At 39.0% G+C, this 19,737-nt stretch overlaps 1 protein-coding gene across 1 annotated transcript in view; it reads left to right on the plus strand.

Annotated features, from left to right (window-relative positions):
• Window positions 1–19,737, plus strand: part of thsd4 (thrombospondin type 1 domain containing 4) — a 51,649-nt gene that overhangs the window by 21,163 nt on the left and 10,749 nt on the right. The window contains exon 8 of the mRNA XM_030130957.1: window positions 18,041–18,245. Coding sequence (XP_029986817.1) covers window positions 18,041–18,245 — 205 coding nt within the window. The remainder of the gene's footprint in view (window positions 1–18,040; window positions 18,246–19,737) is intronic.

Here is a 19,737-nt window from a genome sequence, read left to right on the forward strand (position 1 = left end):
TGCTGCGTTTTACATATGGCCTGATCATTTTCTCATCCTTAAGTGTTTAATTGAGAAGTCTTTTTTTTTGTTGTTGTTGCCTTGTAAGGGATATTTTTGTCTAGTACTAAATGAGACCACAGGAAAAGCAGTTGAACTTCTATTTCCTGATTGTATTCTGGCAAGTCAGCACAACAGCAGCTGGGCTTGGACTTCCAAATATTGGTGTCAGCACAAAATTTCCACAATCATTCATCAAACAGTACTTTTGCATGACTATGTGTGAGGAAGTTTACATCATAAGCAAGGGGAAAAAATTCAGCTAAGATCCAAAAAACTGAAGAGCACCAGTGACACTTTTTTTTCCAGCAAAGTACAACTCTGTGTGACTTGTCTCTTCCCTAGGTTGAATATTTACATAATTATTTACTTTTTTACAGTAAAGCTATTGTTCTTTCAACATTGAAGCTTTAAGGTCCAAAATTTGTCTGCAAATTATGTAACAACCAACTTTAATCAAAAGTTAAAAGTTTAAGTTTAGCTCACTTTATTATCCATGTGGGTAAATTCAATCTCTGCATTTTACTCATCCTAATACACACACAGTAACCTATCTAGCATTAGCATTAGCATTAGCACTGACAGGAGAATTAACTTATGGGAACATCAACATGAAAAAGTAAATTTGCACACATCATTTATCAAGTGGGCTCATTTTTCAGCTAAAGATCTCTATTTTATGGAACTGTTATCCTTTTTAAAATACCACTTGTAGAAAAAAAGTTATAACCAATGTTATCGATTGTACTTTTTATACCATAGCCATGCCTCAGACATAAAAATATAGCTTGAATTTGATGCTAAAAATTATATCTAAAAAAATTTAAATAAATAAATAAATAAATAAATAAATAATAATAATAATAATAATACATTTTATTTATAGGCGCCTTTCTTGGCACTCAAGGACACCATACAGTGAAACAGTAAAACAGGAGAGTATAAGACAAGCAATAAAGCAGAGTAAAAAATAAAAGGCAGGTTAAAAAATTGGACAATGCAATTGTGTTCACAAAGAGAAAGAGGTCCTAAACAGATGTGTTTTGAGTCTGGGTTAAATAAATAAATAAGATAATGAATAAAATAAACTTGAAAAATTTAAAATCTATCTGTGAACTGTTATCAAGAAATTGCTCTTCATTTGTAATTTACTTATATCAGTATGGACCACTACACATTGTAAATAACACTGTGTTAGTATTAAATACTTTAAATAAAGCATTGTGATTATATCTGGCTTGTTGTTAAAAAAAAAAAAGTCACCATTTTCGGTGATGCATACAATGATAAGGAGTCATCCACATGTTACTATGGCAGCATGTCCACGTGTTACCACATTCTCATGTCAATAAAACAGAGATTTTTCAATATTTTACCCCAAAATTTATTTTCAGCATAGTTGAACATAATATCTAAAATGTTTTGTCCCACTTGATACCAGTTTCTGTTGACAACCGAATGTTTTGAATGTTTGCATAAAGCTTAGATCCACATGCTACCGAGCAGTAATTTGACATTTTTCACCTAAAATTTTCATCTCCCCAAATTATGTTATACATAATGTTAAAGTGCATATAAATACCTACTCAAAAATGTTTAATACATGCATATAAGTTACTTTGCTGACATGTCAGAAACTGTTGAACACGAAATGTGTCCTTGTGTTACTGCTTGATCAGACCCTTATATGTACCTGTTTTTAATGTAAATAAGGCCAGTATTTTCAGGGTTTCCTGGTTTTAACGTGCTAAGCAGCACTGTTGTCATGTTACCACTGTAACTACATGAAATCTCTACCTGTAGATACATTTATTACACAGCATATACAGCCATATCGCCCAAACTTCATAGCGATGGAGCTAAGTGGAGACATATCGGAGTTGTATCCCTGCAGTGGAGTGTGTTTGTAGGGCAGAGAGAAGTGAGTCTTAGTGTCCGGTCCAGAAGACAGATTTATGAGAGTATACTATACGGATACGAGGTTGTATTTTTAGCGCCGGTCACAGCCGTCTTCCTCAGACAGACGGCTGTTGACAGTGATTGGCTGCTATCTGGGTGGCTGTTGATTGAGGAGACAGTTGAGCACATTTTATGCTTCATTGGTTTGTTTGGAATGTCAGAGATCTGGAGCTCTCAATGTGTGGTCAGCAGTCACTGGGCACCTGGAATTTAGGGTTATTTGAGAATTAGATAAGAAATGAAGGATGTCGCATGTATGTGTCTATTTGATTTGATTATGGGTTTGACACTTTTTGTCGCTTTAAGTATCGGTGGATAAAAGAGTGTAAGTCTCTGCTGTAGGTCCTCCTATCTGTAAAGACCAAAACCCTTTGTCAATAAATTAGCATCTAACAGTTTTATTAACAAACTCTGGCTATGATAAATGCCTTTAAGACAGAGATAAGTGATTTCACACAGATCACACTGGTTCTTTCTGTCCTAATTTTGTTGTTGATGTTAAAACTGTTCAGTAAAAATCAGCAACGGCAACTTTTTATACCTTTGTCAATTAGAGTCAGACTCACATAATCAATATAAATTAAGTTTTGTGTGTTCTACAGAGGTACCCTGCACCACGTGAATATGCTTAATTCATAATCATAATTCATAATCATAATTTTCACTTTTGTTTTATGTTTTAGTCAAAATAAAATGCAAAAACTGCCATTCCCACTGGAATTATGACTTATACACAATAACAATATCTATCAAACAAGCCCGGACTAACCATATGGGCAACTGGGCAATTGCCCAAGGGCCCATGACCTCTGAAGGGCCCTGGTTAGCTCGGGCATAACGAAAACATCTGGTTATCTTTTGCTTATAAATGAAACTGTCTGCTGCCCGGAGCCATTGCACTGCACAGAAACCCTGCTCCTGCTGTCTGTGACCGTGAGCTGAGACCCTCTCCTCATTGGTCAGAGTAAAAAGCCAATCAGCGGTGACGCAAATCAACGTGCGTGCACTGAGCGGGATATGAGACGTCAAGAACTACACGACATACGCGACATACGTGAATCAAAACATTGCAAACATGGAGAAGCAGCTAAGTGGGAGCGGCAAACGAATATTAAAAAAGGAGAGGGACATTAAATGGGGTATATTTACAGATATTCCTGGAATTTATTCTGTATTTTGCCAGATTATAGGGATCCTGGGGTTGTCATGATGGGGCCCTTGAATATTGTTGCCCAGGGTACAATGGAGTGTTAATCTGGCCCTGCTATCAAACAATCCCAGTATGATTTTCCTTTGTGTGTGTGTTTCAGGGTGCTTTAGTTTCTTAGGATATTCAGGTATTTCTTCTACAAAATCATTGAACGACAGAGTGACAATTTGTTTCAGATGCATCGAATGGTCAATCTATGTGCTGATGTGTGAGTGACTTACAGAAAAACCAGGGCCTCTTTAACTTGTCAGCATAGTCTCCAGCTATGTTATAGTGATGGATATTAGAAAAAGCATGTGCATTCATAGCCACATGGGTTTGTGTGTCTCTGTCCTATTCAGACACTACACATTGCACAGTGTTTGTCTGAATTCAAAACCCTGCATGCATCATTTCTGCACTTGCCTTTGGATGACAAATGGTAGGGGATCTCTGATGTACAGTACCTATGTACTGTATAAAGTATCCTCAGCAGGATGAGCTTGTCTCTCCCCCCTTGGTTGTTTTTAGTGAATGAATAGAAAGAGCAGCTTCCCTCAGCCACACCTTGCCCTTCCCGGCCCTGATCCAGATTCCACCTGCTTTATTCATCAAAATCCCTCCGTCACTCCCCCCCATACCTTCTTTAGTCAAATACATTACAATCATGGGACCTACATGCTTGGCCTTGCTGACTAATATGTATCCCAGATGCACAAAAATCATGTGTTTTCACTTCCTGCTTTCCCTCCTTCTTCGCTTATACTGATCAATTTAACAGATTCAAAGACTGGAAGAGATGGGTAGAAATAAATGGAGATGTATGATTTGAGAAGCTTTAGAGATGTCTGATTTTTAATATGGCAGAGATGTGAAAGTATGTTTGTACAGTTGTGTTCATCTGGGGGTCATAAATCCTTCTTTTCTCAACTGAGCATGTATGAAGCATGATGTAAGCAAATGTAATGACAGAAGTGTTACCACTGCCAGGTAGAGTGTGTCCCTCTGAGGCCACACCTGCTAAAAATGTTTACATTCATGATTTTGCTAATGAGCTTTGGATTAAAATATCTAGCAAATGCCAAGAGAGGTTGGAAATGTGAGTGAGAATAAGAACAGGAGCTGAATACGGCTTTTGTAAGAGTGTGTGTGTGCCAGACACTGACAGTGTACAGTAATGTTGAGCCCACCTGCTGTAGAGCATGACTCTGATGTGTGTGGGTTGGAGACGAGGGGAATCGAGCTCCGAAGCCAAGGCTGCTTCAGGGCTGACCCACTTGTTGAAGGAAACAAAGACCCTGGGGTGTACTGGAGAGTCAGTCTGACCCTGCCTGACCTCTGGGCACTGTGCCTCCAGTAGGAGACCAGTCCAGATCAGAGGATGAGCAGGAGAGTGGGACACAATGTTTATATGTTTTTTATCTTTTCATTATGTTCAGACAGCTTTATCCCATCAGCCTTTTCCATCCTGTATATAACTTCTATATAAGTAAAAAACATAAACATACTTATACAGGGGAGCAAAGACAGAAATAACAAAAATACACACAAAACCTAAAATAGAGTTAATGAGACATAATAAGTATTTTTCCACTCCTTTCTTGGTCTGTACGTTTCTTGTGATGAATGGAGCGCTGAAAAGAGCTGTTCTTATTCCGCATGTACGCAGCTGTGTGTGTTAACTACAGAGGCTTTTACTGTCATCCTGTTTCTGTCTGTGTTTAATAATGGGAGAGGCAGATGAGGAATGTAATGAAGAAAATAAAACAGTCACAGTTAAGAATTCTCAACTCGATTTTTACCAAATCATACTACTAATATTAGTAGTATATAGTAGTATTTAGTATATAACACTGTGAGCTAGGCCAGGTAGGATGTGTGTGTGTGTTTGCATGTGTGTATCATCTGACACCGTTCCAGCATAACCCAAGCCAGTTGCAGGTGTGCAGATATTTGTTTCTCGCTGCTCTTCCCTGTCTGTAAAATAACTTAACAGAATGTTAGAAAAAGTAGCAAGGTGTGATTTATTGAGTATAGTGCCAACATTATTACCAAGCAAATATTTGGCAACCTGTGCAGCTATGTAACTTGTTATACATGTGAGGGCACACATAAATCTGAATTCCCAAGCCTCATAGTAGCTGTTAATTTTATTAGAGGAGCTGAGCGGTAAGTAGGTGTTTAAAACATTACAAATTTACAGTTAGTAGCGTGAAGGTCAAGGGAACTCTGCGGTCTAATGATTCAATAACCAGTCGTATGAAACATCTGTCTATTGGTCTCTCTAAATAAATCTAAATAACCGTGTAATATCTCTCTCCAGGTATATTCATTTTCCAAAAGAACTGTATTTGTATAATTTTGTTTAACCCCATTATCCTCAAATTGCAGCTGTTTTTTTAAATAGATTTTGGCTGCACAGATAAATATTGAGAGGCTTGTGCATTTTTTTTTTTTATTGTATCATTCATTGATTAAGGGATATTGTTTTTGGTTTGGCTTGTTTGTTAACACTATAGAAGCAAAAGTGTTGGTTGAATACATACCAAATTGGGTTTATAGATTGCTGGTGACCCATAGATTATTTTTTTATTTAGTTATTTATTTTACAGGGACAATGCAGTCAAACATAGTTACAAGTTTGCAGCTGATGTGATGCATATAGAGTTTATAGCTAGTGCTAATTTTCAACTCCAGTCCCCGGTTGGGCTCTTCCACAACATTGCAGTACAAGTAAAAAATATACATCATTTAAAATGATCATACCATGCATAAAAATATAATATATATAAAATATACATCATTTAAATCGGTCATACAATACAATTTGATAATCCAGTGTTGCATTTATATATGAGGCATTTATTCACTTGCTCACTCTCCCGCACAATATACACAATATTTATACATGAGAATAGTTGTGTTTTGTCTTTAACCAGGTTTTGGTTCTGGTGGTGAACATCTTAAAGTCTGAGATGGATTTTATTTGTGATGGCAGTGAGTTCCAGAGTTTAATACTCTTACAGGAGATATGACTACATTTTGGGAAAAGTAGGTCAAAGCTCAAATTTTTATAAATTTTTTAAGTCTTTTTTTCCCCATTTACTGATAATGGCCAAAATTGATCTACGCTGACATCAGCACATGCATAGACATGATGACATCAGCTGGATCGGTGCCAAAATAAGCTATAATATGTGTGAGGGGTGGGGTTTGTTGTGCCTGGCACCACTTGTTGTATCTGATTTGCAAAACATTAATGAATAATAATAATCCAGTTGGTATTTATGTATCCTTGTCTTGCTGTGATTAAATATGCAAAAGATAGCTAAACATGCAGAGACAGAGAAGTTTTCAGTGAAAAAAAATCTATCTAATCTATTTGACCTCTAACACATCTTACAGCACAAACATTTCAACATGAATGGCAGCAAGGAGGAGCTGAGATCTGTAAAACAGGCATTCATATGAAAAAATCATTTATTTTTTTCCCCCCAGAAAGTCAACATTAGGTTCTTAGTAGTTTTAATTACATTCTTATTTTCTTGTTCTTTCCTTGTGTTCTCTGCACCCCTTCTACTCACTGTGTACTCCCATCATGTGTACTTTGGTCTTCGGCCCATCTGAGACACAGACTTTTAGCTCATGCAGACTTTGCAGCTGCCTGTTGTGGTCTCCATGTACCACTTCAATACAAGGAAGTTTTATCTCATGGTAATTTGAAGTCAATATTTGCAGACGTCCTTTTGTGGAGAAACAAGTCCAGCTACCAAGTCCCTGATGTGCTCGTCCTGTCGATTTAATTTTATGAGAAGACCAACTGTCAGATAGGATGAAGAATATAGTCTTTGCCTCACTGTGTCCTGGTGAATTAGGGTTTAATGTCGTGGAAACAATGGTGGTGCAATAGGAAAACCATATGATATGAGTCGGGTCTTCTTGGCTGCAGCAGTTTTGCTTCCAGTGTTGCAACGTGGCTCGTAATTAAGTTATTGAGGGGGCTCATGGAAGAAAGAGGGCAGAAATCTTATTGTTTTAGGGCTGATGTTTCTGTTCTGGATAATGATGAAACCTCAGACCATTATTATTTACCCATTTTTCCATTTTATTTGTTATTGGCAGTACTTGGTACAATCGTGGATGGCATCACCTACTGGAGTGTATATTTTTGTTGAGTTGCTCAGTTTTTTGACATCCATAGAAGATGGCATGCCTACCTGCCAATTACTTACCACACAACTTAAACCAAAGTGGTTTTGCTTATACATTCATTTCTCTCCCACAAGAATTTCCTTCCTCTCAAACTTTTTTCTGTCACATTGAAAATATTCCCCAAAACTTCCTCCCTGACTTCCAATTTACTGTCAGCAGTAGCTGCCACACTCTCCTCTCTCGTCTCTCTCCTCTCCTCTCTCCAACCCTTCTATTCATTTTCTACCTCTCACTCTCCCTCCTCTAAAAAAGCCCCTGTCCCCCACCTCCCCCCCCAGCTGCACCTCCCCCAGCTCGGTTTACAAGGGGAACTCGTAGAGATCAGCTCTGTAGTGAGAGGAGTTTTTTGGCATTCTCAAAGCTACAGAGGCGAGGAAGAGGCTGACGGGAGCAGCCACTGGACTCGTGGTAGAAGCCTGAGTGACTGGTCTAACATTTCTGTGGCCACATGAGAGAATGCTGTCAGGACTGGCTCTACTGCTGCTCGCCTGCCTCCACATGCGTGTGCAGGGGAAGCTGCGGTCACAGGTAGGACACGCTTCACCTCTGTTGGGTCCTGGAGGAACCTGGGAGAATGTGGGGAATCCTCAGTGATGCTAACACTCTGCCTGTAAGATGTGTATTAGAAGACGACAAGATTCCTCAGTGAACGTTGTTTTGGGGTTTTTCTTTCTGGTGAGGTTTTAGATGTTACACATAATTGTTTGCGTATCACAGGGAAATGTCCCACATTACTGATAGAAGTAGTTTTATGTCAGTTTAATACGCAGCCTGAAGATGCAACTAAGCCTGGTGCCCTGTTCCAAGCAGCACTGGACAGTGTCACTTAATAACGTGGGCTGTCAATGTGCCCCCATGATCCTGTGGTCCATCTACTGAGTGGAAGTATTTACAGTATGGCTGTTTTCACTGTGGCTCTGCTTGCTCGCTGAGCTGTTTATTTTTCCACAGCACATTCACGGGCTGCTTGTAGGATTAGATTTCTCTCCTAGTGGAAGACTCTGTGAGTCAGGCCTGTCCTGGGACTATAAAGATGTACTTGGAACTCTATTAGGGATAGACTGCGAGCCTGAATTAGCCTGTCGCTGCCTGTAGCTCAGCTCTGCTAGTCTTAGCTCACCTGTGTTTGCTGATGATTAATGAGGCTGCTGTGAGGTGCCTGAGGTTGTTAATGAAAGCTTGTGAAGTGCAAAGATCCTGATGAGGATGTCTGTGCCAGTTTAATGTGGCTTGAAAGTGCATAGCTGTGGATTTTAGATTATTATTGCAACTTGCCTATGCAAAACATCTTTGTCTTTAACGATATATCATGTACTGTATCATTAATGTTTATTTGACACTCCATTTGTATATTTAGTTACATGAATTTCCTTACATTTCATCCCTTCTTTGAATAACATCAAACTCACATTTATGTAACACAGACGTCTAATCAGTCACTGATGTCAACTTTTGATCAAATGAATGAAATTCTTGCAGAACTAGGTACGTCTGGTTATTTTGAATCCGTTTTATCATCACTATCTTTTGGTCAATGTTTTGTTGAGAGCAACGCCTTAGTCCTCGGTGGAGGCCACATCATTCTGTTCCAAAACAGTCGCTCCAATTCAGAACAGTGATGTCAGAGGAAACCCTATGCGTTTAATGGCTACAATCACCATGCTCAATGCTATTTTTGATTGTTTTACAAGCACAGGACTTTTATGTAGAGACTGTGCCCTTTGCCCCAAGCAGTGAGAGCAGTCTGCGATGGGCATGAGGCCTCTTTTTACTTTACTCCAGTTCTACCCACAATATACCCCTCTTAACTTATGTGAATGATTGCATCTTATAGGATATTGTGCAGATATGAAGTCTATTGCAAAAGTAGACAAAAAATACAGTAGATTAATGTACATTTTTGGGAATGGTGGAAGTATTGCAGTAGACTGTTAGTGTATTTACATGCTGTTAACAAATGTCAGGCCTATAAGCTTTGTTTGTGATGTTGTAAATCTATTTGAACCACAACAGCCACTCGTTTTTTCCTCTTCTCAACTGTTTCTACTTACATTAAATAATCTTTGCTTGTCTTTATTCACATTTTGTTTTGACATATGTTGCTATTGATTTCATGAAATGCTATGTTGTGGAGAGTGGAAAGCTGAATAATTACAACCCAAAATACCACAACTTGTGTTTGAACTTGTGGTTACAAACTATGGTTAGTGTTCTAGTTAGTGTTCCTACTGTACAGAGCCAGAAGTGAAATTTGAGGGAAAAGAACAAATCACATTAATCTCCAAATTTTGACCTATTGATGAAGTCACATCTTCCGTGTGGGATATGTATCGCCAGGCCAGAGTAAAGAGTATGATTCTCTCTGTGGTAATATGTGATTAAAAGCTCATTTCTTTGATTGAAATATTTACTGTTGGCTTTCAGTCTTATGCCAGATGTCTGTGCTGTTTTTTGTCGAAAATATTACCAACATTCATTAATTATGCACCACTGATATGCAAGGAAAAGCTTTAGGTCAGAGAATACACTTATTTCTGTAAAAATGTTGTGCCAAATTAAAATTCTTAATTTGTCTGACTGATGTTATCCACCAAAATAGAAAATTACTCCAATACTTTATACTTTTGTGTAAAATCCACACTGTTAATCTGTCTGAGTTTCAGTTCATTTATTAGTGAGAACATCACATGTGAACTCCATGGCGGAGCTGGTTCCACAGATACAGATGTGTTTGAAGTGCTGACTGAAGTAAAAACAGTGTCTCCTTCCACACTCATTAAAACCAGTTAAAGATCCACAGCATCCCTGCATATGGGAGACAGATGCCAGTAGCCATAGCAACCAGAACGTCTCTTCAAATGAATTAGAAGGTGTACATTTTCATGCACCACAATCATATTTTTTAATTTTGTCTTAATCTTAATTTTATGTATTTCTAATCTTTTTTAATCTCTCCCTCTGTGGAATGTGTGTCAGATCTCTATAATGCTGTTTCCAGACACAGCATCATGTCTTGAGGTCCCCTCCACTATAAATTCTTTGTCGTTGGGATGATGTTGCTTGGACCGGGAAGCCATGGTAGGCCTGTATTGCATTTCCAGATGAGATGGTGTGTCACAGCTGACCAAGTCATAATAACTCTGGCAGTTTGCCAAAGAACATTACAACTTTTCTATGTGTGAAAAGATGTAGAAACACAGGCCAAACAATCCCCTTTAACCCCACTGTCATAAATATGTTTTAAAATAGTGTGCACTTCCATCTTGGGATGCAGTTTTACAGATAGGAGTAAAGATCACAGCATGCTTTTATTCCCGTGAGAGGCTATGCTTACACTAACAATGTCTCTGGTAGGTGATACAAAGTCTTTTCACATAAATGAGATGACTGTTAAAGGGTACAGTAGATCTTAGGTGTTCATTCCACTCACAACAGTGTAAGTGGTCTTGTTTTTTTTTAAAGCACTTACGAATAATGCGGACCATGTTTTTGGTATTGTTTTTTGTTTTACTTTCTTCGGTCAGTGGGAGAGCAAAATGGGAAGCAGCCAAGATACAGGTTAGAAGGTCCTGGTGGGATATGTGCCTCAGCCAACTCGGATTCATGTGGATTCAGACTTTGGGGGTGGTGGTGGTGGTGGGGGGGGGGTTCAACCACCATCTCCAGACAAAGAAAACATCCTTTTATTCATAACCTTCTCTATTTCATTCTTTACGTTCCTTTTTTTTTAATTGCACTTCTTGGACCAGCAGTATTTCGACAGCATGCAGCCATATCCATCATTAGGAGCGGAGCTGAAAGGCAAGTGACAATTAATTAATGGAAACTGGAATGGAAATTTTAATGGAAACTGATATCCAATGCTGCAGTGACATAGGCGGCTTTGTGGAGGGCTCAGGGGTCAACTGGGGACATACTGAGCTGATACTTTAGCTCTTTAGAGTGACACGTTACATATTGTTCATGCTGAAATTCTATAATGTCATCTCTGTGGCAGTGACAGCCGTATACTAACCTATTGTGGGAACCTCTGCTGAGGACAGGGCCAGGCCTGGCATGCTGCTGTGGGCATGGGAAAGAGGCAGCAGGTCACAGAACATTGTATTTCAGCTGAACAGCATGACCTGCTCTTCCAAATCACTGCCTTCTTGTACTGATATTTAACCACTGACATTTACAGTTGTAGCCAGACATACTGTATTTACCATGAATTATTGTCTTGCTATATGGCCAAAAAACATTTCGTAACTTTATATTTTGAGGGTGAAATCTGGTAACGTCTGGAATATTTATGTATTATGTTTGAGTGTATAAAAAAATACATAAAAGAAGCAGTAACAGGGATAGAAAGAGAGAGTTGTTGAACCCGTGATGTGTAAAATGTAGTGTCTAGGTTTTCATTGCAGTCTGTTGAGGTTGTGTATAAGAATGAAAACAGCTGCTGATGCATTGTAGCCCAGTGGTCCAGCAGTAAACATCTGCTGCTGTTACTCTGTCAGCCTTTGGCCTGATGTGTCTGTCAGTGCGGATTATTGTGTCGTAGCCCCCTTTAACACCAGTCGAAAACATCCGTACGGCAATCACTCCTCAGGCAGAACTGGACTCGTCATGTCTTAAACATACTAGCACATGCTTCACAGTTTGTAGTTTATTGATTTACTATCCCAAACGCTCAGCTCCTGTATTGTGGTACATCCTTCAGAAAGATGGTCAGTCTAAGTAAAAAAAAAGTCACAATGATGACACTCATAGTAAAAATGCATACCTCCTCCACCCACTGACGATTCACCGTCCTTTAGTTCAATGCACATATATGCAAATGCTTGCAAACAATCACATAAGGTAATTGCATCAAACAAAGTATGTTAATAAGGCATAATATTCCACTGCACCAAAATGTCACACAAAAGCCTGCACAAGATAAAATTTCCATAAAAGTAAATGTTTGTGGGATATAAGCAAGCTTTCAAAATTTAAGTCCAAGTCTTTCTACCACTACTCAAGCTTAATTATTTTACTAGAGCGGATTTAAAAGCCTGTGTGTTGGATCTCCTCCTGCTGTCAGTTTGTGCATGATATCATTGCCAGCATTAACTTTTATTCGCATTTGCATTCCTAGTATGGAACCACAAACCAGGCCTCCCACTTGGATAAAGGCACTATTATTGCAAGGCCACTGTAACATTATGCCAGAGTTGCCAGTAAGAGATTTAGTCCCTGTGTAACTGCATATCATGACAATGTGAGTGTGTTAAGGAATGATACAAATGTGTGATATTTCCCACTCTTTCCCCCCTGATCTCTGATATTGGTTTCGACAACTAAATCTTCATTTCAGGGAAAAGTCCCCTCAGCACATATGCAAGGGTAACAGTAAACTGGGAATAATTTTCACCATTACCCACTAACAGACAGATGAAAGAGCCTGTAAAATCATTATTTACTTATTTCTGAGCTGTAACTTTAATGTTGGTATATAATATGTGTAAGAATATAGGTGATAGAGCTTGTGAGTAATCATCACATGTATTGATTGCTTCATCTGGTGTTTAAAGTCATCACACTCATTTTTTTACCATTACCAGTTTGTTTGACAGGTTTGTGTTATATTGTGTTTTTGTTTGTTCAAAAGTAATCATATTTGAGCACTGAGACCCGATGCATCAAATATGATACAAAATTGAAACTCATACATGGAAAATGATATTTGAAAAAAAAATGTTTTTGTTTGTTCAGAAGGACCAATAAAGGCTCCATTTTCAAAGAATTGGAATTATCTGTCAATGATTTAATGGTTCAGGCTTTACAGGGTGAATGCATCAGTTTTAATGATTTATATGTAAATGCTGAATGTTGACAAACACCAAGTAGTCAGTTCATATCTGATCTAAGGTGCATTTTAGTGTATTTTAAGGCTCATTTATTCATTATTTTCTTAACCCTTAAAGACCAAGTGCTACTTTTATGGCAGTTCCCAAATGAATTTTTCTCTCTGGTCAAACTTTTTTAAGTGATTTATCACCTTTTAGTATAATATTGACCACTGTATTTTGCATTTTGCGCTGTAAATCATGCATTTTCCTGTATTTAATTTCCTATATTTAATTTGGATGTTTATAAAAACTCAGAGTTAATTCAAAGGTTATTATATTAAACAGGCAAAACTGAAGAAAAATCAACTTTTTCAGCAAAGATATCAATAACTGAATGCAAAAACAAGTGTCCCCAACCACTGTCATTTGTCAAAGTCCATGAGTTTTACTAGCAAATCAATATTATAGAACAGGGGTGGCCAACCCTGGTCCTGGAGAGCCACTATCCTGGATGTTTTAGATGTATCCATCTTCCAACATACCTGATTCAAATAATAAGCCTTTCATCAAGCTCTGCAGAAGCCTGATAACAACTGTAAGGTGTGCTGGAAGAGGGAAACATGTAAAACATGCAGGACAGTGGCTCTTCAGGACCAGGGTTGGCCACTCCTGTTATAGAAGATGACGGTGTTTCCATGTTTACTATGGAGCCTCTGAATGTCCAAATGGGTCATATCTGATGACCATGAAAAGATGACAAACTGTATTTTACACCAGTTATTTACATGTGTTGATAGGATTACTGGATCAGAAGTGATTAAACATTTTAGATCTGTAGATGCCAGTGGAGGTTTGGGTCTTTATGGGTTAAACCATTTAGTGATCAAGAGGGTCAAGTGGGATGCTGGACGTACACCCTGGATGTGTTGCCAGTTCTTTGCAGGACTGACATACAGTATGAAGAACCATTCATTTTCACATTCACACCTAGCGGTGATTTAGAGTGGCCATTTAACCTATTGCATCATGTCTTTGAACACTGGGAGGAAGCTGGAGAAAACCCATACAGGTACAGGGAGAACATGTAAACTCCACACACAAAGGCCCGGTCCAGGAACTTAGGAGCCTCATCATTATGCCACCCCTTCAATGTTCCATATTCACTTATCAGATGAGCACAAATGGCTTTTAGATGTGCAGTATTGCAAACCTCTATGTAATATTAACCTTTCTGTTTTCTATACCTCACAGCTCATAGTCCAGTTGTGTTATAACAGCCGTAACACTGACCACTGCAGGTCAACATGCAGGTTGACCTCATATTTTCTCCACTTAAGCTGTGAAGGAAGCAGAAGTGCTGACTTGAAGGCGTATATCTGTCTTATGATAAGTAAATGACTAAACTCAACCTTCCAGGATGTCTGTGTCTAATTCTAAATGTCTTGCTGTATTTTCTGGTAGCAGAAGAAATCCCCAGTGACAAGTGCCGATGGCAAAATGTTACAAAAATTCAGTAATATGATGAGTTTAACCCAACCTCATTTTGTGGGAAAATACCACCAGGATTTACTTTAAGATTATGTTGTTTTCAGTGTTCGCGAGTTGACTGGGAGTTGACTCCACTGTCTTTACACATCTAACCACTTCCAGATGAAATTGGGCTTTTGCGACATTTTAAAAATCCCATTATAGTTCCACTGAAAATAGGGTGATTTTCCTCACCAGATGGCACAACCACCCACAGAGAGAGAGAGAGAGAGAGACAGAGAGACAGAGAGAGAGAGAGAGAGAGAGACAGAGAGAGAGAGAGAGAGACAGGCACTGACATGGTCTACGGGTTAAGGAATTAGCAGCCTCCTGATTCATCAGCCCCACTGAGATTAGTCAAACTCGCGGCAAGATGTTGCTGCTTTCACGTGTCCCGACATCAGTGACACCTCATCTTGATTAGATCACAGTTAAGGTCACATTTGTCCGACAGATGTAACGATCTGGGGGATTACTGAGGGGCAAATTAGGATATTATAGTTTTGTGTCTCATGCCAGAACCTTGATAGTTTACTGATTTGGATAACACCACTATCAGTGGTGTTGTGGTCCTTGGAGAAGAGGGTATACTCTCAATTTTTGCCCTTTTTTTTTTTTTAAGTAGTCCAGAACAACACCATTTTAGAAACAGTGACATGTAAGACTACTCTGTTTAGTTTACCAAAAAATCCATCAGTAGTATTTGATCACTCTTATAAAATTATCATGACTTGATCAGAAGCAGTTTGTAGGTTTTTCTGGTCACACAAGCAGCTGCATGAATGTAAATGTATTCAACATGAGGCAAACATAGGATAACATTAGCCTTTCATAACGTTAGCCTACTCACACAGTTTAACTATTGGCAACAAAATCTCTTCTCTAAATGTGCAGTCATATGTTCAGTAGTTTAAAACAGTGACTCATTCTGAAACAAACTTAAAACTTACCTCAGAATTATGTATTCCATAAAAGAAGGTTCTCTCGATATGTGTCACTCATTTGAAAGACGTTTATTCAGCCTTTCTTGTTTGCATTTCCAATAATCGCGCATCTTTCAATGAGACATGCAGTGACCTGTCAATCAACTGGGGTGGCACTGACACCGGGACTGTCCAATCAGGTTCCAGAGGTGGCCAGTGCTAAGCAGAGCCCTGGCTCTGGCGCTAAGTTAGCAATATTTTCCTCGGCATGACCCGCCCTACTCTGCCTCTGATTGGCTCATCAGTCCTCATGCTTAAAGTTAACCAATCTACTCAGTGAAGGTACCGAGGGCTAGCTAATTAGAGGCAGAGTAGGGTGGGTCATGGCTTCACCATCCTGGGGGAAAACATCTACAAACTACTGAACAGTGCACATTAGTGGAATTTAGAAGTGGGTATACCCAGTGCTGACTGAAAAATAAGTAGGTATACTCCTTATGCCGCCGTATACCCTGGACTACACCACTGACCACTATCAAAAACACTGGATATCACGTTGTCCCTTAACTCTCTAATGCTTCCTGAACTTTTTCATAAGGGGAACAAAAACCCAACATACTTTTCAATCCACTGTCATAAGATATAACAAGTTCAGATTTGAGCCCAATAAAACATTCTCCCATATGAATATGTTTTCAATATTTCTTCTGTTCAAAGCCACATATTACCTCTCACCATGTCAGCCTATTTTATGAGAAGAACTTTTTCCCTTTTTCAGGCAATTGCTGTCTCCTCTGTGTATGTTGTTTTAGGCTGATGACAAGAGAAATAGACACAGAGGACGTTTTCATTGGTTCATGTCAGTAACAGTCCTCCATTGTGGACTTACTGAGTGTCCCTAAATGTGTTCTACCGTGCATTACCCTATTCTTTTATGAGTTGCTTTATCTTCACCAATCTGTAAAGTGAGATCATGTAACATTTCTCCATCTTAGACAGAGCCGCATTTTCTGAATGTTATCACAGTATGTTTAATGACTTTATCCCATCTTTATCCAGCCCCATGCTACCCTGTAGCGTAATTCCACATCGACCACAGAAGCATTTTTCTGGCAGTTTTATTTAATTTTTTTTTTTTTTTTTTCACCACTCTTAGTACGCAGTTCTTTTCTCTCATTGCTTATTTCCTGTGTGGAAGAAGGTACTCCATGTTTGTTTTGGCCACGGTGGTGTTTTGGCCCAGATCAGACCCAGTTGCTTCGGGTGAGAGCGAGCCAGACTCTCTTCTTGAGTTCACCCCAACTACCTCAGTCCACCCCTAGTGACACTGTTTCCTCTTTCATCTCGTCTGCCATACTCCCCCTCATCCCACTTTTCATCACTTGTCTTTACCTTTATTCACCTTTTTATTTTCCCTGTCTTTTCCTCCGTTCATCTTCCTTCTGACCTGCAGCTGCCTCACTACTGCTCTATTCCGGATAAATCCATGGAGATGGCCACAAATTGTATGATTTATTATACATTTCCTTTAAATTCATCTTTGGTGTTATGTTTGGACCACATGCAGAATACAGTAGTCGTGCACAGGTTTAGGAAGTTGTATTGAAATCTATACAGTGAAATGTTTAAATATCTATATATCTTTGAACTCAGTGTTTGCATATGCGTAAGAAAATATGCTTGTGTTAATAAAAAAAAGAGTGAATATGTTAAAAGCAAGCAGAGGGTCTACATGGAAGCCATGCGAGAGCTGTGAACTGCGTAGAAAGTGTGAAGACTGGCCGGGATCCAATCAGAGAAAGCCATCGTGTCATTATGTGTTTCCTGCCATGATGCCCCCCTCTCTGCTTTATTCCTGACTTGCCAATTTGGTTCACTTGAGAATCACGCTGGCACCGCCATAGCCACGTGTTTGAATGCACGGCAGCTCACTGGGACTAGTTTTGGCTCCTGCACCACCTGTTTGCACAGCGAGTTACTTTTACTGCTGGTTTGAGTGAATTTATGGACTGCTGATGTTAACTCTTCTATTTTTACCATGCCCAGGTTTCCTGTAATTTATTACCACAGAGAGGTCTCACTCTAGAGGATTAGGAAGGAAATTCTGGCATATGTTCAAAGATGGCCACACAAAAGTTATGCATTCTGGAAAGTAACAAAACCCCTGCTAATTAGTTATTCTATTGTTGTAGTAAATGGTGTGATTTTATAGAGTTATTTTTGCAGGTGTAATGTAGCTTTAGCTTTGGGAAATTACTGTCTTTTCCCTGATTCTGTATTTTTATTTTTCTAAGACTAATTAATGTGTTTCACACTTACAGTATGCACTTAATCACTCTGCACCTCCTCATTTACATTACATCTTCCTTCACTTTCAGAGTCTAGGTTGTGATGACTATCTCGGATCGGGAAAAGTGATGGACAAATGCGGCATGTGTGGAGGTGACAACACTACATGCAGGCTGGTCTCTGGAGTGTTCAAACACAGCTTGTCCAAGATCGGCTACCACAAGATAGTAGAGATCCCAGAGGGAGCCACCAAGATCAACGTCACTGAGATGATGAAGAGCCGGAACTACTTAGGTGGGAAAATTAACACATTATTGCTTGTATTCATTTTTGGACTACTTTATTGTAAAAGCAGTGGAGGTAAAAGTCCAAAGAAACAAGGCACACACACACACACACACATGCGCACACACACACACACTGATAAGGCACTAAAACCTTGCTTCAGTAATCATGCTCCTTTGGCATCCGCTAATTTGCAAAGCAATAAAAGCTAAAGGATGTGGGTGTTAGATCCTGAAAAAAAGGACTATGGAAGGGTTTCAAACACACTTTTATTAGACTTTTTAAAACCATGGAAGAATACAGTCATTCACACTTAATGGCAGAAATGTCAATAGCACTGATCTGTATCTTCTTGCAGTTGTCTTTTATGCTCTGTAAAAAGGCTTTTCACGGTTTACACAGCTAATACAGCAGACTCTTGGGTAATGGAGAACTTAATTTGAATAATTTGATCACTCGACTGCAGACTTTCGTCTTCATCCCAGTTCAAGACCCATGCATAACAAGTTCTAAATCCCCACTCATTATACATAGGAGTATGCCGAGATGATGTTCAAGAGTAAATGAGTACAACCAAAGAAAAATCAAACTACATTTGTACTGTCACACTTTGGCATATGATATATTCATTCTGCTTGTTCCATCTGTGCATCCAAATGAAGGCTGCAGCTGCTTGTAAAGCTAATTAGATTTATCTGATAAAAAGGCAGATCAACTGGAGGCTGTGTGATTCATTTGGATTCCTCCGTCTTTATCACCACCCTCCTCTTTGGTGTTTTTTTTCTTTGGAGCCTAACAAGGAAATGTATGGCATACGTAACTGGTGTCTTAATAGAGGTGCAACAGTGGAACGAAGTGGTATTTTCAGAAGTGACTGTTGGAATGTGAGACATTGTTTAGTGAGAGCCATGCCCCAGTTCAGCAGTACATTTAGAAGAGGGGAATGAACCCTGATATCCCCCCATCGCTGCTCCCCTTGAGGAAAGTGCATAAACATGCTTTCATTGGAGCATTTCATTCTTACCCTTCGAGCCTTGCCATCGTTTTTAATTAAGGTGAGGAATTTCACTGCGCTGTAAAAAAAAAAAAAAAAGAAACAAGAGTAGCATATGGATGGAGTCTATGGATGAATTCAGAGGCTACCTTTCAAATCCAGACACAATTGTTAGCTAAGCATGGTATGTCTCCTCTAATTTGAACTAACAGATCATAGACTGTATATACACACACATATGTAGTAGGCAGTTATTTAATGGCTCCTTTTAGTTTTACAGAGTACTTACACTGAGCAACCATAATAAAACAGGAGCCATTTCACAGTGCTCTTTTTGAAGGAACAATAGCAGATTCCATCCAGTAAGATTTTTTTTAAAGTGCATTTTTAACAAGAAAAAAAAAACAACAAAAAAACAAAGGTCTGAATCTCACTGTAGCCAACTATCGTAACCACCCCCCCCATCCCTGATTTTCCTTCAATAGGCCTCTGTTCTGTGCTGTGCAT

This window comes from Sphaeramia orbicularis, chromosome 3 (assembly GCF_902148855.1).
Source record: "Sphaeramia orbicularis chromosome 3, fSphaOr1.1, whole genome shotgun sequence".
Classification (NCBI taxonomy): domain Eukaryota; kingdom Metazoa; phylum Chordata; class Actinopteri; order Kurtiformes; family Apogonidae; genus Sphaeramia; species Sphaeramia orbicularis.